This window comes from Periophthalmus magnuspinnatus, chromosome 7 (genome assembly GCF_009829125.3).
Source record: "Periophthalmus magnuspinnatus isolate fPerMag1 chromosome 7, fPerMag1.2.pri, whole genome shotgun sequence".
Taxonomy (NCBI): domain Eukaryota; kingdom Metazoa; phylum Chordata; class Actinopteri; order Gobiiformes; family Gobiidae; genus Periophthalmus; species Periophthalmus magnuspinnatus.
Window position 1 is genome coordinate 26,936,824 of NC_047132.1, and position 27,966 is coordinate 26,964,789.

Genomic DNA, 27,966 nt, shown 5'->3' on the forward strand with positions numbered 1-27,966 from the left:
GGGAGGCCTGAGTGTTGTGAACTGTGTCTGTGATTGGAACTCAAGAGCCACTGATTAATCTCTGTGTGGGCTCTGGGCACTGATTTGACAAAGCCACTGCAGGAAGAATAATAACAGTGGTTTATGGTATATACTAGAAACATGGTTGTTTTTCATTTTGATAACAATTATTAATATTATTGTGAAAACGGTCTACACTTCACAGGAAGAAGGTCTGGGGTTCAATCCTTGGGTCACCGGGGCCTTTCTTTGCAGTTTGCATGTTTCTCCCTGTGGGTTTCCTCCAGGTGCTCCAGTTTCCCCCATCAACTCAAAACATGCACAATAGGTAAAATCATCCAGTGCTGTGCTGTGGGGCTTACTGTTCCTGAGGAGATGCCCCAGTGACAATGAAAGATGGGACAAATGCAGAGGACAAATTTCCCTACAGGGACTATAAAGTGAACCTTAACCTTAACAATCTCAAAAAAAAAAAAAATGTTACGTATCCATTACTAAATAACCTGTTGCACATGCTCCAAGCCTCAATAACAACTGCTCTGTCCAGGAAGTGCATCTGATGTAAAACCAAATCAAATCAATATGTTATTTGCTCAGAAAAGAGACAAATAATTACACCAAATTTGTTCACTTTCTGAGGTATGTGCTCTTTCCATTGGGGGTTAAAAACTGTGGCGTAACCAAGCGTTCTTTGATTTTCTCAGTGGTTGGAGCTGTGTTAAATAAAACCCAACAGTTCATCTTTTTAATATTAAAAATCTTACAAAAACATCCAGACTTTGACCTTGGTTCCACTTTTACTGTAGAAGTGTCTGTGTGGTGTAATCATCAGTATTCCAAACAAAACTTTTTATTTTCTTCCCTTTTTATCCAACCATCTGCTACATTCACTTCCTCTTTGCAAAGTCAGCCGTTACAGAACAGAATTCATACAGTAACAATTCTCACACTTTGTACTTTGCACAATCAGCTTATTAAATAACAAGAATCCCTGCAGAATGCCCTGCAGACTTTAAATGACTGTTTTGTATCCACTATGGGCCTATGACAGTAGTTGATAGTTGTTTAATAAAGGTTGTTTAAATAAAAATTTGACTTTGACATTATCCCAAAACAAATCTATTCTATGTAGTTAGAGTTCTTCAAATCTGTAGAGTCCACAGACTCCAGCTGCATAAAATTTTGATACTTTTCTAGAGCACGTCACGTTGGCCTCTCCTTTAAACCCTGTGTATGTGTGTATATATTAGTAGTGTTGCACACAAACCAAAGTACTTGAGATTGTCCTGCTCTGCACACTGCTTTTATCCAGCTGCCTGGCTCACAGTCTGTGGATTTAATCACACCATTGGGATCCATTTAAATGTTCACTTGTTTTGTTCTTAAGTGAATCTAACTTCTGCTTCTTCATGTTTCTACTGAGATGGACACACACACACCCACACGCACGCACGCACACACACACCCCCACACACCCCCACACACCCACACCCACACCCACACACACACACACACACACACCCACTTCCTACTACTAATAGAGCATTACCCATCAGATATTTTGTATTGTGTGACCCTGGATATTGTGTTCATGCAAGTCGACTGTTAGCAATTCTGTCTTTTAGATTTCTCGGAATATCAACCATTTCAGTCAGTTTATGTTTATTTAAGTATTTATAATAGACCCCGTTCTAGTTCAGCATCCACAGGAAATCCCCACTTTCATTCCTCGCTGCAGCTCGTCTCATGACAAAGCTGATGCCTAAATACTGGGTGACCATTCAGTGAGCCCCTCAAGATCTGGTGTTTTTCTAAGGAAAACAACAGAATCCATCTTTCCCAGAAAATTGAATGTACTGTAATGTGTTTCCTGGATTGCAGATGGGTGAGTCTCCGCTTTGAAGGGTCAGAGGTAAAAGGAAGGAAGAAGCTGCACAGTTTCTCAAAATCTCCCCCAAAAATAAACACAATCGAAAGAACTAATTATGAAAGAACTAAATGCTGTAAAATGTCATTAAATAGAACAGAAGTGAATGTAATATTGTTATATACAGTGGTGGAAAGTAACGAAGAAATAGTAGTAAAGTAAAAGCACTGTACTTAATAAATAAATGTATTTTAGGTATCTGTACTTTACATACATGGATTTTAATTTGGATACTTTTTACTTACTCCACTACATTTTTGAACTGGACTGAAAAATCCACTACACTCACTACATTAAAGCTGTATAAGAACCTTAAAATCAGCATGAAATACTTTGACTCTTTACTCTCTAAGTGCATTTTTAAACAAGTACTTTAATACTTTTACTTCAGTAGATTTTTTTTTCAAGTCATACTTTTACTTTTACTTCAGTATTTTTTTGCTCTGGTATCTGCACTTTTACTTAAGTAACAAAATTGAGCACTTTATCCACAGCAAACAGCACAGAAATGAACCCGTGTGAACTGGCAACCTCCACGTACCCCTGTTTTTGAAAGTTTATGAAAGGCAAATCAAATGCATTAGTATAGGCCAATGTTTTTTGTTGTTTTGTTTAATGACATACTGTGTAACATTCCAGAAAAGTACATTGCGCACCACTAAATAACGAGAAGAACATGAACAGGATGCCATAACTTGAGAAAATGAGAGGGTGGGAGAATTGGATCTGAATTCTGCGAAACAAATCCGGACAACAGAACCTTAATAACACATTGATTTTATGACATATTCTATTGATGATATGATTATGTGTCTTGGCTTAATTTCTCTGTTATTGTCCAGTGTCTGATGTATTTAAAATGGTTCATAATGTAATAATGTAATATAACGAATAGCCATAAAACACCAACTAGATTAAATGTGAGACAGTAGAAGATCTCTTTTGATATTAACAGCTAAAATATGTAGTTTTAATTGAATGCAGTGTTATTGAAGCAGAGGTGGACTAAGAGGACAGCCTGGACACACACAGAAAAACAACCACATCATTATAATGTGATAGAAATATATTATATAACATTTCTTTTTGGGATCAATACAGTTTATTTATTTATTTATTTATTTATTTATTTATTTATTTATTCATTCATTCATTCATTCATTCATTCATTCATTCATTCATTTATTTATTTATTTATTCTCAAGTTCATGACCAATATAAAACATCTTTCAGTGCTCAGTTCTTTGTTTTTTTTTTACTTGTGATGTGGCTATTTTTAAAGATGCACTGTGTAACTTTTCTGGTGCTCTGCTTGTCTCCATGGAGATGTGATTGTTTGACCTGGAATGTTCCTGTCTAGAATTAAACTTGCCTATCTAGGATTTATATAGCCTACTAATTATGAATGTTTTATCTGCTTAGAAAAAAACCCAACCCTGAAACCTTAAAAAACATCTCCATGGAAACAATCAGTTAGCGGACCCTCCACTGGAAAAGTCCATTGTTACCTCTTTAAGGAGTTTTATAATCCTGTTTGTAATTTATTAAGACCTTGTTTTACAACCACCTGTCATCATATGAAAAAAAAACAGTGAGAAAATATGACTGATGGATGTCCGCCTGCGCCAGCTCCACTTCCAGAAATACTCCTCTCCGGGTGTCAAAATCATCCTCTTCCTGCGTCAGGTGGGAAAATGGGAAGTGGACGCCTCTGCATCGGCTGTTTTTAAACCTAAAGATCAGAAAGGGGCTGCGACCTCCGCGGGGACGTGCTGAAACCTCACGTGCTGGTGGGAAAGTTGCTTTGACAGGATGCAGAGTTGTGCGATGTCCTTTAAAGCTCCAAGTGCCAAGTAGAAGAGGAAGTGTGACGGAGGCAAGGACACAAGATGTGCGTCCAAAAGCAACACAACAAAAACAAGAGGTGCAATTCATGTTTTTATTCACAGTCTGATAATTGGAACACAGCCCGAGCCCTTTATTTGGATTTGTGTTTTTCAGTTGTTCACAGGTCGAACAATAGCTCACCTCTCATCTTTTCAAAGTGGGTCACGTCCAACCTTTGTGACATTCAACTAGCCACCTGCCAATAGAAATGTGAAAGTAATTATGTTTTTTATTCAAATGTAACTACTCATTGTACATTTGAATTACAAGAACATTTACTTTCGCAATCCTTCATCTTGTTTTAAAAGCTGCTTTAACAAGTCTATTGTTCCATTGTGCGGCCAGTATCCTAATTATCATGTTTTCATCTTCTCATCTGTTTCTTCTTAACCATCTTAACCGACACAGATGTTGCGAGTTAACAGAAGCAGAAGTCAGAAGTGCTGAGAATGAAGTCGGCGGAGCTCATTTTATTAAACCCACACCTCAACCCTGCTCAAAGAGAACTATTTTCACCTCAAGTGAATGTGCTCCAAGGGAGGGGCAGTGACATGACAGTGTGAAAGATCCATCAAACTAGTATTCAAGACATATAGGTGTAACAGAGGTGCAGCTACGCCATAATAAAAGCTGAAATCTTCAATGGAGATGGTTTTGCCTGTTCCAGAAAATAGTAATTGCCATGGAGACAAGCAGGTATTTTTGGTAATAAAAATCCAATTCTAATAGTCATATTTTTAGAGCTTTACATCGTGGAACCACTCGCCCATTCACACACACATTTATACAGCAGTGTACGCAGGCACTAGGGCCGAGGTGGGGTAAGTGTCTTGCCCAAGGACACAACAACAGCATTCACCTGTCACCATTGATGACTTACCATACGTTTTGACTAATTTTAAACAATACCAGATACCTTTACACTTCGATTAAAGCATTTTTTGTTGTTGTTTTAAAGTAAGATATTCTGAAGACTATGTACAATATGAATTAAAAGTGCCAAGCCAAATTTCAGATCGCCAAGTTACGAAGAGAGTGTGTCTGCTCACAATATAGGATCATGTTTTTAAAGGACGTTTTGCTCAATAAAAACGTAATGAAATCAATCTGTTAAATTTAATGTCATAATATGAAGGTAAAGAAATGTAAATGTGTTATATTCGGGTCCTTAAGGTTACTATTATCAAAAAAGAATGACAAAACGCTAGGCCACTGAGAAAGTAATCTGAAATACAGAAGTTGAGAAGTACACATGTTTTAAATAAAGCTTACAAAATCTTATTAAGGAGAATAAAAACAGAGGCATGAGTTCAGTTTCATAAAAGTGTTTAATTCCACTGTGTTTGAACAGTTTACATTTCTATTTGACTCAGAAACATTCTGCTCAAACTCTTGGTCCATCCTTTGATTGTTGTTGCCATAGTGAGATAGGAGCCACTGTAATAGTCCCAGTCACCAACACGAGGAGATTGCTTACACCGTGGCCCCGGTTCACTCAACAACACGGTTAGTTTAGCTAGTATAGTGGAGGAGATCAGCAGCACACAACACTGACAGAAGAAAACACACATTTAACACCAAAAACATATACATTTACTTGGTCTGATGCACACTTCAGTTACTCCACAGTCGCCCGGCTAACTGTTACACAACCACGCACCAACATCACAAAGCAACAGACGCCAAAGTAACGTTACCTACAGTACAAAAATCAAAAAATAGTTTAAAATATACAATTATTATTTACACCCTGCCACTCTCACTATAGACACTCATCGCGAATGTACACCCATATATACAGTTTAAATACATTGTCTTAAATACTATAAATAGAACTATGGTTTGGTCACATAGACTAGATTTGTATCATAAATATGCTCTTACTGCTGTTGATAGGAGCTCAGTGTTATAACTGAGGCAGATTTTAACTTGTTGCTCTGAATTACTTTATGCAACACACATGGATGACACACAGAGGCCCCGGAGTTGGAAAAAATAACGAGATAAATCAGACCAAGTGACAAGTGCCAGTTCCTTAAAGAGTATGTGAAAGAAGCTTCAAACTACACAGGATGGAGGCTGTATTCACACTGGGCTGTAGTCTCAAAACCAAAGGAACAAGGCTCATAATTTAAAAAAATTATCCATACCCAAGTTATACACTAGGTCTATTACTTATTCAGTTGCTCATTTGTATTTAGGTGTTTTCACTATGGCTGTAACAAGTATTTTAGCAGTTGACTCGCTGACAATTATTTTTTCAGTTAGTTCTGTTCCACTACTATATTTTAGGTACATTTTCAAACAGCACATTTTAAAGATAAAACGTGCTGACTGAAGACTTCTGGAGAAATGATGAAATTAGTTCTTGTTTGCAATTTTGTTTTGCGAATGCTGTTATATTTTGATAACACATCCTTTGTCATGTGTTTTAGAGTCTGTTATTATTTGAATAGTTGTCATCATGGCTACACTGATTAATCGTTAATTGTTGACTTAGTTTTCACAGTGCTCATGCTGTACGGTGATTTGGCAGATTTTTACATTAGACGTTGCCACCATCAACATAACTGTGTAATCTTAACGTAACTTTTTCCTGCAGTGCAAACGCAGCCTAAAATGTGCTCATTTATGGTTTGTGCTCTTCCTATCCTCATTGTTTTGTTACTCTAAACTATAGTCCAAAATAGAAAATGATTTGTCATCCAGTCATTGTGCCGGATCTAAGTGCTTTCTAACCTTTTGCAAACATTAGGCCTGGTTTTGGTGTGGGATAAGTGTCATCTCCACAGTTTAGTTAGTATTGATTCAGACTCAGAGGACCCTCGTATTCTGTTGTACTCACCTGCGTGTGTTTCACTACTATGTGCTTTTACAGTCTACACATAAGACTTGTGCTGTTCTAAATGAGAGCTCCTATGATAAGGTTAAGGTATAACTTCTATGCTTCACTGAGCAGTAACAAGCTTAAACTTCAGAAATAACAAGTGTGCTTTGATTCATCCATGTCACTGTTTTGTATGAGCCTGTTGGAGCTGCCTATTCAAAGGTTTCAGTTTCCTGTTAAATGCAACATTTTGAGGACATGTTCTCATTCAAAAGATATATTTAGTTTTAAATTGTTCATCACTATGGCTTAATCTGCACAGTACTTTCCTAAAACCATATGAACCGATTAACAGTTATTCCTAATGTGCTAATTGGTACTTGAAGTTTGTGCAGTGGCTATTTTGAAGTTTGTCATTTGTGTGCTTGACTAACAACCAACTCCAAGGCCTCAACTTAATTAAAGTGCTCAAGTGAATACAACAACACATTGGCCCAAACTTTAACGGGTAGCACTAAATTAACAATAGCAACAAAAGCATAAGGCAAAGAGACAACAGAGATGCTCTGTAGGCACCAAACAACGTGAGGGGGCTGTGCAGGACCATATACAGTCATGTGCTGGACAAGTCTGCTTTCTTGAGTGCTATAGAGGAGCACTCATGGCCAACAGAGACACCAAGTGGTCAAAGCTGAGTATTACCATTTAGTAAACACCTATAGCGCACAGTACATTTTTCACATAATATCCCTAAACATCTCCTTACAATAATATATATTAGACAAAATAAATTGTTTACATGTCACAGAAAGACATCAAAATGGTGTAGTGCCCTTATGCGATGATGTCCACAGTGACAAAATCGAAAAAGCATCCACTTTGGGATGAAACTTATGATTATTCCACAGCACAGCATGGCAGTGAATCCATTACAAACATTGAGAAAACACTACAAGGTCTATACAAATAAACTATAGTCTAAATATTGCTGATCAACAGACAGCAAAGGTGAAGCAAAAGGAGGATGGTTTCTACTCCCTCCTCTCCACCAGACGGGACTGGTAACTATGGTGCGTCTTTTCCCTGGGTAACGCTGCGCTATTTTTAACCAAAGGCAGGGTCACGGGGCGCTCTCATTCAATGGCAAACAGACACAATGGTAAAACATCTCCGGATAGCCAACCTAGATCTTTCTTGTCTATCTTTACACACAGGCTATGGAGTGGATATACACCACCTACGACTTTTAAATGACGCATACAAAAAATATATTGATTCTAATGAAAAATGAGATTGTTGCTCTGCGTTAAAGGCTCAGAGATGCTATATAGCCTACTTGTGCATGGGTGGAATTTGGTGAAGATATGCCCCTTAGTGGTGTGGTATTATACACTGTTTAACCAGGACATTTTAAACTATTGCACATTCATATTTACAGTAATCTACAGCTGTGGGGAATGCACAGAAGGAGATTGGTTATTGCTGATGTGTGATAGGCACAATAACTCTGAGAAAAGTGCTTATAGTTGTAACACTGCTTTTACTACTAGAAACACTTAGTGGTCTGATATAGATGCTTTCTACATATGAATATTCCCTTATTGGATATAACTTGAAATAACATATTTTCCTTCTATTCTTTCCCCACATCCTCTAAAAAGACAGCACAGTCAAGTGAAGAGTCCCCCAGAATCAGAGGGCAACAATATGCCTCGAAAAATAAGTTTTAACTATTACCTTCTGGTTCATGGACGATGTTGCACACACCTTACCCTCACAAATATGCATATCAAACCATACATGTGCTCTATCTTGTGTGCTTCTATGTGTCTAATACCTAAGTAGATGGAAATGTGATTGTATCGGCTAAACCTCACCGCTCCTTGATCCCTTTATTACGTGTGAGGATTGGCAGCTTCTTGGCAGCTCAGAGGTGGGCATTTGCAGGTAGCAGTCTATTTGTGAGGTGAGAGATTTCCAGGTTAAGGTGTGCGAAACAGTGGGCAGTGGAGACATCCTTGGCCTTTCTTCATTTGCAGCAGGGATATTTTGGAGCTTAAAGGAGATCATAGTTCAGACTCGGGCGATCCTATATTTTGGTACCCTGTCTTGGTGCTTGTGCCGTAGTTAGTGTTGGTCATCTCTTGAGTACCTCCAGGGCCTAGATAAGCACGGTGGGGAGGCATGGGAGAAGGGGCCTCGCTGGGGTTTTTGCCCAAAATGAAGCGTTGCTCATCCTGCTCCTCTAGGTTGGAGATGTCCTTCATCATGCCTTTGCGGTAGGACACGGAGAGCTTGTTGGAGCCGTCAGAGAGGAGGTTAAAGTGGCGCGCGATGAAGACCAGAGGCAGAGGGAGCATGGCTACGATGATGAGGGAATAGGCCATGATTAAAGCCCAGGGAGGATAGCTCTGGAAGTGCTCCATACCCTGGAGAGAAGGAGAGAGAGTAGAATAAATGACAATGAAATGGTACATAGGTTGCTATATTATGTTCATTCATCCATTTCTTGGGCTTGAATGGTTACTGTTGAGAAAATACAGACTTAAACCACCTTTTTTTTGTAAATGAGTGAATTTTGTGCTTTTCCCTAAAGACTTTACTCTATACTATACTCTAAGAACACTGCATGCATCTAATAATAGTGTATTTCTATTCTCATCCACCTGCAAGTAAGAGCTGAAAGCAGTGGTCTGATTGGCTGCACTTGGATGGTCCACCCCAGTTTCACTTCTCCATCTGAAACAGCTGTTTCAAAGCTATACATGCAACCGACAATTAATGTAGATATTGATGATGTGCCAAAGGGTTTGTGAGAGCAAGGGATGAGTTAAACAGATTTAAATGCCTACTACCTCCTTGTAATGTGTGAAAGTCAGGTACTCCAGCTTTATACAGAGGCAAATATATTAATTCTAAACAAAAGTCATTGTTGTTTGAAATAATACCTCTGACTCGGACCAGGCGTTGTATCCCGCAGGACTCACAGCCATCTCTATAACAGTGGCAATGATGAGCACCACGAGGATTGCAGGTGACACATAGGTCCACATGTAGAAATAAAAGGAATAGGGCCTGAAACCAAGCATGTCCTCCAAGTCCTGCATGAACCTGGGAAAAGAAGAATGATAAATGAAGACAATGATGGATGAAGACGGTTGTTAATACACATTATAATGGACTATCCAAACGTGTTGACGCCTGCGAGCTAACCTCTTGGTGCCATAGATCCAGGCCACAGAGACATTCTCCAGGATGACCACCACAGTGAGGGGCAGTCCAGCTGAGTAGTCATCAAACATTGTGACAAAGTAGTTCCCTGAGCGCTGCACAAACAGAAGACCTAACAGGAAGGCGATGATGCAGCAAACCACTGAGAGACAGAGAGTACAAGAGTTAGATATGGTGTGAATTCACTTGAAGAAACCATGATTATCTATCTAATGTCTCACCGCAGAGAATCTCTTTGCGGATCTTGAAGGCATCCAAGATGGGAGTGGTGATGCCCGTCATGGTGCCAATCATACTGCCTAACCCCAGATTAATGAGCATAAAGAAGAACATGACTGACCAGAAGGGGCTGGCAGGGAAGTGTGTCATGGCCTCTGTGAAAGCAATGAAGGCCAGCCCAGTGCCCTGCACCGCCTGGAGCATGAGAAACAGAGATAGTGTTCAGACGTAAATAATGCTGCAGTAATTCTATTGTACCAATGCTATTAGCCTTTTACTGCTGTTCAGAGCTGACCTTGTTGAGTTCATCCTCCAGCACACAAGAGTCCAGTCCCAGCTGCCCAAAAATGTCCTCCTTCACAGTCTTTATGACGCTGTACATCTCTGCGTAGTCCTGGGCCGACAGGTGTGAGAAGTTTATGTGAGGAGGAATCAGCTCTTTACTGAGCACCCCTGTGTTGAGGTAACCCAGGATCTTCTCTGCATTTCTGCACAATAAGAGAAAAACATTTTTTATATGAATAACTACACCGGTATTATATTATTCTCTTGGAAATATGCGTTCAATGGCACCAGTTTGTGACATTGTCTATATATATATATGTAATGACTTAAAATAGTCTCTGGTCCCAGCTGCACTAGGAATCTCTGCTACAAAACCCTTGGGCTGATTAAATTAACAAGCCTAATCTTACAAACACACAGTTTAGGAGTTAACAAACATGTAGTAGTTAGTAAATTTTATTCACAATGACTTAAAAGCGCATATTTGCTCCCAAATCTGTATTAAACATATGAAAGAGAGACTCACTCAACGACACACTTCTCATTCATGACGTTTGCTTTGAACCCGAGCACTGCAAACACCACGAGTGTGGCCAAGATGGATGTCACAAAGTTTATAACGGAAACCAGAGCAGCGTCAAAGTGGCAGTTATTGTCTCGTTTGTTGTAACTGGAGAAGGCGATGACTCCTCCAAAACCCAGGCCAAGGGCAAAGAACACCTGAGTAGCAGCTTCTCTCCACACCTGAGGCTCCAACATCTTCTCCAACTACAGGAAAAAAGTCAGTAATTATGTTGCAATAAAAAAGTCTAAAATTAATTGGTATAAATGCTACAAAATGTTCAGTAAATGTCTACTGAAAGCTATGATCAGTTATTCCATATTAAAAACCACTACTGTAAAACCAACCACACACCACAAGAGGGTGTTATGGCTCTGGACTGATTACATTTTCCATTGAATGAGCCTAAATTACTTTATAGCTCCTGACAGCTCCATCAAACACGCATCAAGGCACATCCTGCATTGACGAAGTGTCACTAAAATCACATAACTGTCAAATGAACAGATGATAAATGAGGGTTAGGGACCAGAGCAGTGAATGAGAGGCCTTCTGCAACCATTACTGCAATGCTGTCTTGTAGTGTTACTAAAAACATTATCAGCATTACTGTCTGACATTTTACACATTTTACGGTTTGTGAACTAATTAACTTACAAACTCAGATGAAAATTTAGTGGCCTCTAGCATCTAGTGAGTTCTAGCATTTAAGGAAAAGCAACAATATTTCCACTTGAACTGCTGTAACTGCTACTACAACTGTGTATTGTATGTGTATTTTCCTGGTTCCTGTATCATTTTGCTCTGACCTTTGGGGTGAACATGTGCGCAATCCCGTCCACAGCTCCCTTCAGCATCAGACCTCGTACCAGGAAACAGAAGAGCACCACATAGGGGAACAGGGAGCTGAAGTACATCACCTACACATACAATATATATGAGTCATGATTGTACTGCAATTTGTTATTAAAGGTTCACTATGTACCTTTTCTGGAGGATAACTTAAATACCATACTGCTGAACCTGCTATTCTGACATGTAACTTGCCCTGGTTGCATCACCTGCTTGTCTCCATGGAGATAGTTTAACGTCATTCTGTGGAATATTCTCAGGAGAGAAGCAGGTGTGTGCCCGCCATCAGAAAAGTTACACAGCATACCTTTAGATGCATCGTAAACATATGATTGTGAATCCAATAAATAATGTATTTATTTATTTAAGAAGGGGGGAACAATGCGTATTAATGAACATTTATATAAGTGTAAATATGCCAGATTATACCTTTGATCTTGTTTCTATTTGCAGGTAGATGGGAATGTATTGTTAGCTTTCATGAATAGATTTTGGCACTGCTAAAATCTCTAGGCAACAACATGAATACATCCTACATTGTTCTGGGGAATTGTCACAGAATTCCCACTGATAAACAGATTAGAATCAAACTGTCTTTTCCTCATATGTGTGTGTTTTGTTATTGAAGTGTGGGCTGGCTGTTGTGCTGCAGTTTGTGAATCACCATGGATCACGATTACAGGATACTGTTGTTGTAGCTGTTGCCAAAGAGAGCATTTTCCATCTGCACCGTGAGCCCGCCTCTGCCTAGTTTAGCTTAAGCTTATTAATGTTGCATGTCACTCTCCTCCATAATACAGATGAGGGATAAAAATAGACTGGTGCTGCTGCTGAAGCTTTAAAACATCTTAACGTCTGATCAAAATCGAGTCAGCAATTTCAAAATGGAGCACTATACTTGGAGTAGCTGAATATTGTTATGACGTAACATTGTTTGTTTGTGCATGGTAGAAAAACAACATTGAAAACAGCTGCAGCAATAAATCTTTTCAAATGTAATGTCATGAGAGGGTTCAAAAGTCAGTCCATTTTGAATTTCCAGGGTAGAAATCAAATCATTCATTAGTTCTCTGCTCTACTACAAATGACATACTATTTTTTAGGCTTAAAATTGTATTTAAGCTTCACAAAAAGTGGCCAGCAAGATGAATTCTCCAATATATATGAGTTCACAAACTCATGAGAATCCATCTGGCCTGGCTCCCGCTGTCAGTCCCGCTGTACAGAGCTCATACCTTCCCCGAGGACTGGATGCCCTTAATCACAGCGAGGCAGACCATGATCCAAGCCACAAGCAGAGACAGAGTCATCTTCCAGTTGAGGCCCCCGGTGTCGTCGATGGTGCTCGTGGTGTTCAGGGCCTGTCTGTACCAGAAATATGTAGTAGCTGAGCTCTTCTCGCACTCTGGCTCCACAACTGTAAATAGACATTTAGAGAACTTTGTTACAGAGTAATTTCTATCACGGACATAATACAAATGATTAATGAAGTGTTTTCAAAGTCAGTAGTCTGTGTTTTTGTATGCCAAATGCTCTTCCTCTCACAACACTCCATCTAAAATCCATTAATTTATCATTTTAAGTAGAATTATATTAGTTCATTAAAGTTTAAAAACAAGATAATAATATTAGGGAGGGATAGAAATGTATTTATATTTTTACTTCTAACTTCTAAAATCTTAGTTTCATTAGCGAAGTCATATAAAGGTAGATAAGCCACTACTCATGGGTTTCAGCTTCATTTTACATTTTGAGGACTTTAAAGGCTTTAAAAGCTTTCATATTTTGCATAAAATTGTTAATTGCTAAGGTAACAGTCCTAATTTTTCATCACCCTGAACCCCTTGGAAAACTTACTAAGTAGTGTCAACAAAGATTGCATGATAATAGTAGACAAATTGAAACTTAATATACAAGTAATCAAGCAGAGGATTGGAGTAAATGTTCTGAGTTACAACCATAAATAGCAAAGATTAGAGCAGTAATCCCTCTGGGTCCATAATCATAAACAGAGTTAAAGCATGGCGCTCCACCAGAGACCGCTGCCCCATTAGAGTCCTATCTTTTCATCCACAAACAGATTTATTACAAGATGAGGTGTGAGAATGTGTGAATAAAGGTACGTTTTTAGTTCTGATGCAGGGTCATGTTCAGATGAGCTGCTCTGATGCCAAAACACGTCTCACAGCCTCTCAGTCCGGCTCTGACGCACACAGCCCTCCCTCTTACTCCCCTCCTCTGCCCCAGTCTGCAATCCTATCTAACACTGACGCTGCCTCATCATTTGGACTCGTTAACAACCTTTTAGTCTCAGAGTGGAGCAGAAGAAAGGTCAGGGTGACATGGGAATGGTCAAGTGCTGAATATGTCACTTGTGTTACTGTTCTAGTACTGTTCAATTTAACCTATGTATGTGCAGAAGTCTGTCTTTTTTTCAGTCACTTAAAACCCTTGAGAAGAAAATTCACCTTCCCGGGTTGCACATATTTGATTTCTCTTGAATGAAGCTCTGTGAGCAAACACTTTTTTTCCACCTGCACATCCTATTGGTCAGACTCAGCAAAGCTCTGATTTAGGTAGGTTTAACCAATTGGAATGAAGTGTGAACATTCAGGGAAGGCTAATGACTTTAATTACTTCAATTTAAAGATGCTAACTTTTACGTGAAAAGTGTCACATTTTTTGGCATAGAAACATAACCAGTCAGAATCAACAACATCCTAACATAGTGTAATGTAAACGAATCCTACTTTCATGGTGTGGAGCTACAATTGGACTGTATGTGCTCTAGACTCACTGGCTTGGCTTCCATTTCTCTGGATGGGACACTCGGCCCAGGGCAGTGGATATTGGAAGGACTGGAAAAAGTAGAAGATGCTCCATCCAATGATGACGTTGTAGTAGAGGCCCACAAAACCACAAACCTGCAGGAACAAGGAGACAGGATTATCAGGAGCAGTGGACTCCCCTTATAGAGACTCTGCTAAATATTAGGTGCTCAATTCTGCAATTTGAAAAAGAACCAGTAAGATTCAAAGTCTATCCCCTAACATTTTTATTTGTGTGAAAATCATGAATCAATGTTATGAATAAGAAAAGTTAAATCTAGGGCCTGTTGATTAAGGTTAAAATGATAATTATGATTGTTGGCTCATAAATGAAATCACAGTTATTTCAAATTATTACTTCAGCACTGTCAAAGGTTTAGAGATTAGACTAGTAGATTAGAAAAGTAGCTCTGTTCCAGGTTTTGAGGGGCAGAGCAAGTCCACATATTATTCTGAACAGCAATAATAACCTATTATAAATTAGTTTAATTGCACAGCCCTTGTCCAATCTGGTGTTCATATTTACAAATGTATATTCATTTGGACTCCTAAATTGAAATAGAAACAGTTCATTACATTCTCCAAATAACATCATAAATCAGCAAATTCATCCCCTGCTACTACTGGCGGATTAACTAGAAATTCCTCGTGTATCAGATTATCTTTATGATAGAGAGGGAGAAGGACCCATCAAATTAAAAACACAGGACTGACAGGGTGCAGTTGTCTGAGGTGCATGTCTTTTCTTGAGCCTCCAAAAGCACAGCTCGGAGCCACATGAATTATTGAACTGTTTTCTCTCAGCAGCTCAGACTGGCCCTGAACCACGAGGTATTTATAGCTTTGACTCTCGGTGTGCCACATCGAAGCTGCCACACGCCTCACTGCCCCAAACCTCCCCCTCTCTCTCCTCTTTTACAATAGATTGATCACATGGCTATCAGGCAAAGGGGTGACTAGCGGGAAGATTGACATAGCAGGGTTTACAGAGAAGAGGTGGATGGGATGGACTCGCAGAGGGTCACCACTCCTGGAAATGTCGTGAGTGGATTATGTCGGGGATCAGAGATGGGAAATGCAATGCACATTAAAGCACTAACAACAAGGCACGTAGAGTTCAGTGGGCTGTCTAAGTACATAACATCATGGAATAAGTTTACTTTTACTGCTCATCAAACATCAATGTCACTTATATCCTGCAGTCAGTTTTAACGGCAATAGAAAGGAAACATTATGTCTTGTATTGAGAGCACATCACTGCACTGGCTCCCTATTTTATATCAGGTGCAATTCAAAAAGTTATTGATTGTGTTTAAATGTCTACACTCTATGGGTCCACTTTGAGGGAGTTACTACAGCCCTATACTCCACCCAGAGCCCTGCTGGCTGTGCCCAACGACCAGAGGTGACAGGCTTCCTACAGCCTCCCTCTGCCTGTCAGATCCTCTCAGTCTTTAAGACCCACCTCTTCTCCCTGGTATTTAATAATAGCTAGACAGAATATCTTGGTGTTTTATTGTACTTTTGTACTTTTTCCTATGTATCGTGTTATTTATATATTTGTTTTTTGTTTTTTTGTCATTGTCGTGAAGTACTTTGGTCAGCTGAAGTTGTTTTAAATGTGGATGATGATGGAACACATTTATATGAATATATTAGCCGCTCTTGAGCTAACACACACACTCCTTATTGCTTAACTCTGATTATTATCTGCTACTGTATTGTGTAAATGGTTGTCTTATTATATATTTTGCCAAATGTGTAGCAATATTGACTTAAATATGTTAATTCATAATAATGTTGAATTGGATTTATATAGTATATTTTAAGATATCCAAAGAGCTTTACACTGCATTATTCATTCACTCCACACCTTGTGAACTACAACCTGCCACAGCTGCCCTCTCATAAACGTGCGGAAGAGATACTGCCAATCTGCACCATAGGCCCCTCCAAACACCATCAACCCTCAACCAACCAATTCCACATTCATGCTAGAAAATGTGAGTGAAATGTCCTGCCGAGGACACAACTGTATGCACTAGAGACACTGCTGCCCCACTGAGGCACCTGCTATTCCCAGCAATCTTCCATCCAAGTACTAACCAGACGCAACGCTGCTTGGATCTGGTCAGAAAAGATTGGGCATACCTAAGGTGGTATGGTTGTATGCATACATACATTTTTTTAAATAATAAATTCTAATATAAACAGAAGCGTGCTGTTTTCCTCTCTGCTTCTAAAGAATAAATAAGCCAATTAATTACATGATGTAATTTGGTCGGTGTGATAAAAGAAGATTCATTGTACTGATAAAGTAAAGTATGGGTTTAGTCGAAGTTGAAGCCATTTTGAAAATAATGCTGACATTCTTAAAAACAAGATCTGGATACTGTACTGAATGTACTGCTTTTTGTATATTCGATTTGTTTCTTTTAAAGTCATGAACTGTAATTTTTATACACTGAACACATCCAACCAGTCAGAATAAAAAACAGTTTTGTCTGTTATGGTCACCATAACAGACAAAACTGTACAGATATGTTTGATATTGCAGTCAATATCAATAGGGGCAAATGAACAAAAGCTCCATCAATTTATGACAAAAATCATTTAAAGAAGCCCTATTGTGTTTGTGTCTGCTATATAGTTATAATCTATGACACCTGTGGATCATTATGTTATAATTTGCACATTTTTTATCTTAAACGACTTAATAAAAGAAATAACTCTCCTGACTTCCACGTTAGAAAACTGTGGTGCCTAATGGGAATTGACTGGTGATATGGCGTCTTGAAATTAAGCAATTAAAGATTGCCCAAACATGCACAGATCACTCCAAAAATAACATTGTGAGTGTAAATGAGAAGGAGAAAAAAAAACACGTAGTTAAAAGCTCTGAAAAGTCAATTTTGCATAATAGGTCTGCTTTAAAGAATTAGTTTGAATTTGAAATAAACTCAACAGTAAAATTTGCTGTCCTGTACTTTGACCTGGATAAAAAAGAGTCTTTGCATACTTCCTCTTAACACAGCGGTCCATTCATACAGATCACATGACTCACCATGAGGCTGGACACCCCGATGCCCCCCAGCTGAGGATACACGTAGTTCCACACTCCGATACTGCCCCGCCTGATCCTCTGCCCCACAGCTAACTCCAGGAAGAACAGAGGGATCCCAATGAGCAGCAGCAGGATGAAGTAGGGCACCAGATAGGCTCCTGAGACACAAACAGGACACAGTAAAGATTAACAGGGCTGCAGAAAGCACTGTAAAAACGCTGCCTGAAATCACCATTTGCAAGAAAATAATGTTTTTCCATGTAATGCAGTGTTGTTTAGCTGATCTATCTGTATGGTTTTCATTAATTCTTTGCTTTATGACTCAAAGACATACAATATTTATTATCACTATGGACTATAAATTGAAGAAATGCCCACACAAGTAAGAGAGTATTGTTCCTGGGGTATATTTATGATCAGATTTGCTGTTAGTTTTTTTTATAATACAGCATTTCAGCTAGAGCACATTTTAAACACGTTTAGTGGGACATTTGAGAGAAGAATAAAGCCCCAGAGAGAAGAAAGAGAATACACATCTAATTTGTGCTAATGGACAAAGCTTTGTTTAACACAGCAGAAGGGACCATCTCTTTGAGTGTAACTATTTCTGTCCTCTCCACAGTTTATCATTTCATTTACACTCACACATTTTTAGTCTGTCCATCTTCATTCATTGCAGTGACAGATACAATCATGTTTCTGCAGACAGAGGGAGAGGAGCAGTGACGTCCACTTGTGCTGACGTCAGACCCTGAGAGCGCCATGGCGACAAACCTCACAGATGGGCATCCACAAGGGGCAAAAGACAAATGGGCTCGTGATGCTCGACTCACAAATCAAAAATACACTGACTTTGTGTGTCAACAAAGGCAGAAAGAAGCAGGTATTATTATCTGGATGTGAAAAGTGTCTGCTGATGAGCTGCCTAGTTTTCATAAAGCTTTGAAGTCTATTTTAAGAAGCGGACACGACACAGAAGGGGAAAAAAAAAAGTTGTTTTGGAGAATAGAGTTGTTACATATTGTAGCCATTTTCACAATGAAATAATTGATCTCACACAGTATTAAAAATCTTCACATGAATCCAAATAAATGTATATTCTTTGCTCTTGTTCAATGGTGAAGTGGCAGACAGGGGTGGGGCTTCCTGTGTGGAGTTTGCATGTTCTCTGATTTCAGTAGATTTATGCTCTGGCTAGGTAATTCTGACCAGCATTGCAGCATTGACGGATGCGTCAAATGCACTTGCAACATTTAGTGACAATGCCAAAATTAGACAAAAAAAAGCATATGAAGCCCGAGACCAAAACACAGGACTGAGGTGTAGCAGGGGGCTCAAAGTCATTATACAGCACAGCGAGATTAACAAGAGCAAACACACACCCACTGAGCTCTGGCACTGTCTGCATGTTAAACTTCACTATTTATACTAAACCGACAACCGTCTGAGAGCTCAGGAAAGCAGACTTTACACGTCCAACATCTGAGTCATAAGTTTGGGTCCGTTTCAGACTCAGCAGAATATAAAAATTAATCCAACCCCCGAAGACACAAAATATGAATTTAAGAAAAAAATAAAAACATTAGTATTCAAAAAAGGGTATCACTTTCGTATGTGTACAAGTATAAACAGAATCACTTAAGTTTTTCCTGTTGTTGTCATTTATTGTCAAATACAAACTACTGAGCAACTACTGCTACTACTACAACAACTACTACTACAATTAATCAGTTTTACTTCAATAATTATTTAGCAGCATATCATAAGCCTAACTGTAATGTAAATTTTCTCATACAAATGTAAATGTACTTATATATTATATCTAATAATGTGTTGTCATCACATGTATAAACATATGAGTACCCTAAGCCTCTGTCTCTCCTCATCTCTGTTTTAGCTGGAGACACTGATGCCGGGTGCAGCGGCCCTGGCTTGCACCGCTGACTCGCTAATTGCTTGACAGGATGCAATTTATCACAGACGAGAATGACTCCGCAGCCTTGTGAATGAAGAAACTTTGTACGAAAAGGATGAAAAGTTCAGCAGGGAGCCTTAGACATGTAATTAACCCACATAAAAATAATACAAGAGTATAACAGATCAGTGCTAAAAATATGCCACATATTTAATTGAATGCACTGATCCAGCTTCTTCTGTTCTGATACTGTTTTCGATACTATAGTTTTAAGTATCTGCTGATATATATATATCAACCGATACCCAAGTAGAGACTGAGCATTTATTTTCCTTTAAACAAAAATAAAATGAGACCAAACTGATCCAAATCTGTTATGTAGTTGTTGTTCACCTCGCAAGTAACTACAGAACAACGTTGGATAAGTAAATGTTCAAACATTCACTTTCTGGGCCAGCTACGACCAGTAAATAGTCTTTTTACATCAATTTATATGTCCAACCAGGATACTGGTGCCGATATCCAATACCGGTATCTTAAATCTTGAATGCTGAATTTTAACCAGCGAATCCCTTATCAGGATATTATGAAAAGTGCATTTTCATGACCAAATTGGAGAAACATTTGGACTATACTGTCATGCAATGTTCATCGCTTAATTTACTAAAAGGGGATGTGGCATAGGCTAAAGCTCTGTATATATACAGCATATTCATAAGTGAAAAGACAGATTAAATGGTCCATTCACTTAAAAAAAAACTCTAGCTCACTCACTCCATGCTTTTTCCTTTTTTATTGTGTCTTCAGAAAGTGTACACACTCCAGCTGTCCTTGGATTTAATAGGTTGACAGTAATGAGCCTTGGGAACATTTCTGTCTAACACTTTCAGAGCCTAGCAGCAGGTAATAGGGTCACAGCAAGGTCTGGAAGAGACAATGTCTCTGTAAAAGGGGATTTCTTTGTGGTTCAAGGAGATGTACTTTGTATGTTGTATGGCCCTTGGCCTACTAAACTAAAACCACTAAATAACAACACAATTCTGCATTTTACCTGCACTCCCATCCCCATTAAATATTATAGGCCTAAAGAATGTTGTCATGTGATCTGAAACCCAGCATTTTCCAATGATGCACTGGTAAAGCTTAAACTGGGGACAACACACAGAATCTTCAGCTTTTAGGATGAGTCAACATGATGCTGTATTAATGTGAGTTTTTACATTTTCAAGCAAACCCTTAAATGGTTTGAACCCTATTAAACAAACACTTAAGGCTTCAGAGCTCCTATTACTATACCTCCAAATTATCCAGCCTCTGGTTATATCAGTTATTTATAAACCTGACTCAGCACTATGGACTTTTCTTTTACCATGTCTCAGCAGCCCACAACATATGCTCTCTATAGTGGCTCAATTAGGATCAGAACAAATCCTTCCAAAGCATTCAAGTCTTTCATTCAACTTTTTATAGCTCTGTCTACGCCATAGTAAAAGTGAATGTGACAGGTTTTCATGTTTTTTCAGTTATTACTTTATCTGGTGAGATAGTACCTTTGCTAAATATTTACCATAGCTTTACATCGCTCAAGTGACAGTGTGTGGAAAAAAAGTTGAGAAGAAAAGTACAAAAATGCAGAAAACAGTGCTGCTCAAGGAACTAACTGTTTAAACATTCATTTAACAAAATAAAGGTGTGGTCATTACAATTTAGTGTTGGCCTTTATTAAAAGTATGCTTGCTAGGTATCAGTCATGTTAAAAAGCAGAAAAATAAAATGCTACTTAATATTTTTAGTACATTCTTAAATATAATGATTGTAACTATGTTTTAGTGAAATGAAAAGTCATGTCATATGCACTTATATTATTAGTGTAATAGTCTTACCTCCTCCGTTCTTCTGACACAGGTAGGGGAACCTCCAGACGTTGCCAAGACCGACGGAGAACCCCACCTGAGCCAGTATGTACTCCAGCTTGTTGTTCCAGGCCGGTCGCCCGTCCTCTGCCTCGGGGTCAGGAGACGGGAGCAGGGCGCGTACCGGGGCAGTGGATCCCGGACTCAGCCCCATGCTCATCTGACTGCTCTTAAAGCCCATGGGGTGCTCCAGGGACAGGAGGTCAGCCACAGACTCGGTGACCGGTTCATTGCTGTGCTCCTTCTGGGTCACTTTAGTGTTCTTTGGCATGGCGAAGACACGGAAGGGCCAGGAGGGCAAAGGTCAAAGGTCGAGAGGGGGTCAGGAGGGAGGCAGGAGACTTGTTGTGCTTTTTGTTGTAGCTGTGGAGACAAAGACACAATATTTTTAATACGGCATTTCCCTTTTCACAAATTCACGAAAATGACAATGCTAATAAACCATACGCTTATTGTAATTTCATTTAGTGCACATTGATCTGAAGCATAGAACTATCATATTGACTACATAGAAACAAGAACAACCCTTTTAACCAGATTATGTAACTTAATACATTTACGTTAAGAAATCACACAGCTGGTCGTCTTCAGCATGTTATCAACTGTTTTGTTCTTTACTCTAATGAATTTGTATTGACTAGCATTGATTTGGTATGTTATACAATATGTTGATTCAATATAGCACAAGCCTATAACTAGATCTTACTAAAAATGTCTGATTTGTTGTGGGGAAAAAAACATATATTAATTTACGTATTTTATATTACTTAAAGTGTTGGAACGTAACCAAGAAAAAGTAGTAAGGTAGGGAACTCAAGAACAAATTTTAGCTATCTGTATTTTACTTGAGTACATTTTTAAGTGGATACTTTTTACTTTTGCTTCACTACATTTGAGAGCAGGTATCTGTACTTTCTATTCCACTACATTTTTGAACAGGACTGAAAAGTAAAAGTGTTTTTTCTTGTCGTTTGAGACCTGCTAAAAAGCCTGGGGGTTTATTTTTAACACGCTCTTAATTTGAGCAAACAAATGCTGCTCCATACTTTTACTTGAGTATTTTGTTGCTCTGGTATCTGTTCTTATACTTTATTATAAGTATACTTAAGTATTTCTTCCACCACAAGTTACTTATCACAGTGTAAATTAATACACAAAACATAGGAAAAAGAGGTGGAGGTAGAGAGGTAAAATACAGGCCACAGATTTTATAATGAGACCTAATGAAGCTGGTTTTGTTATCTGTTGGGACAATATATTTCCTTTGTGATTTGCTAATTAGGTTTTCAATTCGGTGATCATTAATCTTGCAGCCCTACGGCAAATAACTGTAATTTGATGTATTAAGTATTGAAAGTCTTGAGCTGAGACACAAAGTATACTGGATACACATGATTTCCTCTTTACTGTAAGACAGAATTTCATTAAATATAAAACTATTCCTCTGTGCACCATACTGTACCGTATACCATTTGCACAGGTGATCAGTGTTTGTTTACCAGAGAGTCTGAGCCGTCTTAGGAGCAGCACATAAACTGACACTTTGGTATTCGCTTAAATCATTTCATTAGGTCAGACGATTCAATTACATCCACTTTACAGCATGGCCATTATTTTCTAATAGAGTCATGTGTGTCTCATGAACAGAAGCCTGCCCTCCCTGACCACCAGCCAACATGCACTAAATCCCTGCAAGTACAAATGCCTTGGATTTGAAAGAGGTTGAATTTGCAGTTTTTCCCTGAATAAAAAAAACAGCATCTACAAAAAGAACAACTATGATTTTAGTTACAGGCTCATTTTAGTTACATGCATTGTTAAGATCTTGTCAAAATCAATACCCAGATACTAATCAACATATAAACTAGTATTAAAACCAGATTTGTTTGGACCAGTATCTGAAAAAAGCAACACAGAAATAGGACAGAGTAGGACCTTCCCTGAAGCGTTTTAGAATGTTTTGGATCTATACCAGGAATTGTCAATAAAAACTAGGCTGTTTTTATATTCTTTATGGTATCATTATTGGTATGGAGCCTTTTTGTAGTATCAAAATCGACTTTTAAATTTTAGTACTAGGACAACACTATTAAGAGCATTCATTCAATATCAATGAGGGTCCAAGAAAAAGAAACAGCCCATGTGACACACGGATAGGATTACACTGTTGACATTTTGCACACATGAATAATTAGTGCCAATTGTAGCCCACAGTGAATGTGATCCATTGATTTCCTACTGTTCTAATTGTAGCTATACAATAGCAAATCAAATGGACTATGTTTAGTGAATTAGTTTGCATGGTAGATTTCTGTCATTAGGCAGTAGATTAGTCAGATTACTGTTAATTGTCAAAGAACTATTTATGGGAGGTTTTGAAGTATTCAGGAAATCAGTATTTTTCTATAAATGGTAAATGGTTACATTTTTATACAGCACTTTTATATAGGCTCTCAAAGTCCTTTACATCATGGAACCACTCTCCCATTTACACACAAATTCATTCACCAGTTGATGCAGATGCTGGGGCAAGGTGGATTAAGTGTCTTGCTCAAGGACACAGTGAGAGCATTCATCTGTGGGAGCTAGAATTGCACCGGCAACCTGTGAGTCAGTGGATCTGAACGCTCAACAAATTATATTTATGTCAGGAGCGGGATTCAAATTGCCAACCTTCAGATCAGTGAACAAACACTCAAAACTGAACAACAACTGATCAACTGTTGCCCCTTAATTTAATAAACGTTATAACAGCAAACAAACATAATGCACAAATTAATGTGTGCACAGATTTGTATTTTATAAAGATCCTTTGAAGATTATATAATTATTATATATTATTAAATATTCACTTAACACCTTTGCTGTAAAATAAATGCCCTTTACTTGAGTTGTACCAGCGCAGTTGCTTAATTTGCATTATATAATTTGCTGTGATATATTTCCACCCACACAGCAAAAAATAATTTCACAATTAACAATCATTGTTCAACCATGAAATTCACACCACGCTCTGGTCTTCTTGAGTCTGGTGTTTGTAAATTACATCAAATCTGAACTGAAATCTTTGGCATTTACAGCTCATTAATTAACACAAAATGTCAAACTATGAAATATACTCCACAGAAACCAGACTGCAACTCCATTCACTGCTACAACACTGAAAAAGGATTTGATGTTTATAGATGTGAGGTTAAGTGGAGTTATGGCTTGCTTAAGGACAGCATGTTTGAAAATGATAAATCAGAATGACCAGGGCGCAAATGGAATAATTCATAATTTCAGCATTTAACTGACATAAAATAACTTTAAAACTGGTCTTGCACATGTTGGTGCCCATAAAAGTTCTGTAATTCTACACCTTGCATCTTCGAGCAATGTGACTGTATTTTCTTGTTTTATTTGTGATCTTATTTCTTGTAAGCTGTACTATGTAACTTTTCTGGTTCCTGCTTGTCTATATGGAAATGTTATTGCTTTGCCAGGAAAAGATCATTGTTACGATCCCAGGCCTTAAGCTCTTTTCATTTGTTATTATTTGCCTGTTATGTTTAGTGTGTGTCTGAATCTGTCCCTTTTCTCCCATGAAATCCTGGCTGGTGATTGGAGGACTGTTGGAGGACTGTTTCCCCACCAGGCCAGTCCTGTGGTTCACTTGCAGCTGACTCCCTCTACTTTTAGAACATTCAGCTCACCTGTTTGGGGCTGCTGGCCTGTGTGCCGTTCTGTATGTGTCTCATTTAGTTAGTCACTTGTTTGTCTCCATGTCTCACTTTGTGTGTTTTGAGACTCTTGTTTACTGTGAGTTTTTGTGATTTATGTGTCGCTCGTTTTTCTTTGTCACTCGATTCTGTTTGTGCCTCGTGTTTGTTTTAGGACACTCGTAGTTTTGTCTTCATGTTATGTGTCCATTAGTTTTGTCACTTGTTATTTGTTAGACTTGTTATTTTTGGTTTCTTAGGTTAGGTTCTTTTGTTTAATACAATTACGTAAATATCTTTGTCCACTTTTCCCTTTTACAACCCTGTACATTATATTATTACTCTGGTTTTTGTTACTTCCCTGACCCTAGATGAGCTGGGTCGTGACAATCACAGTATGGCATTAAACTTCTCTACACATCCATGGACACCAAATTACAGGTCAGATCTGCAGAGATGTGTGCAAGTTATAGCGATACAAACACCTGTAACTGAATAAACACAACATAGATAAGTTTAATGCCATATTGTAGAACATCCCAAAGCACAAACAGTTCCATGGAGAGAAGCATTTGTGTCTAACTGTGAAAAAATGTCTCTTCTCAAACAGGAAGTGGAGCCAAATGTAAAAACAGTATTGTGTGATGGGTATTATTCCCAGTGAATGACTTGAAGTAGTATTTGGACTAAGCCCACTCAGTAGTAGCACGCACATGGCATTCCTCAACAGTAGGCCCCTGCAGTCACGACACAGCAGCAGCATTAAACAGACTGAACTGATCCCAAACCTGCACAAAACTGTGGGGGATTAACAAACTAAAACATGTACTGAAAGTTAGCAAATAGGTATAGCTTGGCCAAGTTTAGTGCTGGGAATAGTCTGGAAGAACTGTTATTTGCCCCACTTTTGCAGAGAACTGAGATATTGTTAGTGACTGTCCTATTTACGTGCAATTATAATTTTCTGTTATGTTCTACTGTTTGGTCTGCACTAGATTTTTATGAGTTGAAAGATTGTGGCAGTAACTTGATGAGTCTGGTGATATAGTCAGAGGCAGATGGCTCACTGCAGTGACAGCAGGACATCATGTACAGTGGACAGCATTGAAGCCCATGAGCCCAGTAAACTATTTGTGTTTTAACACCATGAGAAAAGTGTGACATTGCATTTTCTATACACTTAATCTGTCTGTAAAGTGTACCTTACACACTTGTCCTTAGAGTGTGTCCCCAGGCTCACAGTAGTGTTAATGATACAATAGCACAGGTTGTCTGTTCTCTACAAAGATGAGCTCTCCACTTTTATCTCAGTCTGGTTGCTAAGCAATGGCTCTTCCTGCAAAAATGAAACCCCATCCGCAGCAGCACCAATGGCCTCTCTCCTCTCAGCATCTTAAATGGAGAGCACGATATCCCCTGAAGGAAGGCTGCAAACAACTTACAGTGACACGTTTGAAACCTGTGCCAGTGGTTAAACCGGCATCTTTTACAGCCAGTACACACATTAACAACTGGTGCTTTAATTGCATATTAAAAAGAAGCGGTTGGGTGGGTCGCAAGTTTTTGACAGTGATGATAAGCCAGCCAAGAGGAAAGGTGAATATGGCACAGGTACCAAACAACACCTGCACGCTCAAGCATCCCCAGACCGGTCCAGTCAGGCCCCAAGCCACTATCGGAGGAAGCAACCTCTGACGCCTCCCCAAGGTCAAACCAACATCTTAACGCAGAGATGCAGAGAGATGGCTCACGGCACATGGCGCGCAATGGATGGATGCCATAACCGAGCATCACATTTGGCCACACACGCAGCGCCAAGCTTTCACCGCGAACAGGGAGGATTTTCTGAGCAGCGTCGCCAGTCAGTGTGGCAGCGAATCGAGCACTTGTCAGGTGAAAGATGACGCTGGTGTGTGTGTGTGTGTGTGTGTGTGTGTGTGTGTGTGTGTGTGTGTGTGTGTGTGTGTGAATCTTGTTGATGTGCGATGGAAAGTCCCCACTCTTTCCTATATTATAACACAGCCACACAAAACATTATTTGTAGATGTAAAAGCTCAACCCTAGGCTATTGGTACTCACCTTTATGTAGGCAGTTAAAAATGTAGCGAGACACAAAGAATCCTAAACCCCCTGATCTTCATTCAGTCTCCGTGTCCGTACGAACATCGCTGCGCGTAATGGAGAGATGCTTCCCAGTCACTCACACAGAGCGCGCGGCGTGTAAAGTCTGACGCAGTAACCAACCTCCTTCTCCAACTTTGCTCAGAGTCAATGTACCAGCCTGGGTAAAGTAAGAAGCTCTAATGTGGCGCAGCTCCAGCCAAAGTCTTCCTCACGTACGCACTTACGCACATACACCTCCTGCGTCCACGTGGTTTGGGCTGTGTTGTGGAATAAAACAGGTTCCCTAAAGGATGGCAGAATTACTATGGAAAGTCACGACGACGTCTGACGCAAGTTTGAGTCACCCGCTCGCGAGGACGTCAGCAGATGATCCCAAAACATCTGCAGTGTTCTCAGGTGGGTAATATCAGGCTCCGTGCATCGATAACAACATCAGCTACATGATACAGGCTGATGAAAAAAAGGCAACGTCCCACCATCACACCTGACTCTGCAGGGCGCATTGGAAAAGCTCTCCAACTCCATCCGAAGTAAGCACAGGAATCCACTCATTTAAATGCCTAATAGACATGTCAGACAGGCGTGAAGTCCACTGTGGTGTGTACTAAAATAGGCGTAAAAAGTCAGGCTT

The 27,966-nt window shown here is 39.1% G+C and overlaps 1 protein-coding gene across 1 annotated transcript; it reads right to left on the reverse strand.

Moving 5' to 3' along the window:
- Nucleotides 1-5,125: 5,125 nt before the first annotated feature.
- On the reverse strand, nt 5,126-27,609 carry slc6a17 (solute carrier family 6 member 17). Its single transcript, XM_033969924.2, has 12 exons — nt 27,291-27,609; nt 21,481-21,873; nt 17,683-17,840; nt 14,588-14,714; nt 13,026-13,207; nt 11,748-11,858; nt 10,903-11,144; nt 10,387-10,579; nt 10,094-10,286; nt 9,855-10,014; nt 9,590-9,752; nt 5,126-9,070 (listed from the first exon to the last, which is right to left on the reverse strand). Exons 2-12 carry the CDS (start codon nt 21,779-21,781, stop codon nt 8,708-8,710), a joined length of 2,193 nt encoding a protein of 730 aa, XP_033825815.1. The 5' UTR covers nt 21,782-21,873; nt 27,291-27,609; the 3' UTR covers nt 5,126-8,707.
- Nucleotides 27,610-27,966: the final 357 nt, after the last annotated feature.

Coding starts and splice junctions, on each gene's coding strand:
- slc6a17 (XM_033969924.2), bottom strand. CDS start 21,781: ATGCCAAAGAACACTAAAGTGACCCAGAAGGAGCACAGCAATGAACCG. Junction 11,859..13,025: donor GCATCCAGTCCTCGGGGAAG/GTATGAGCTCTG, acceptor TTGTATGTGTAG/GTGATGTACTTCAGCTCCCT. Junction 10,015..10,093: donor CCGCAAAGAGATTCTCTGCG/GTGAGACATTAG, acceptor TCTGTCTCTCAG/TGGTTTGCTGCATCATCGCC.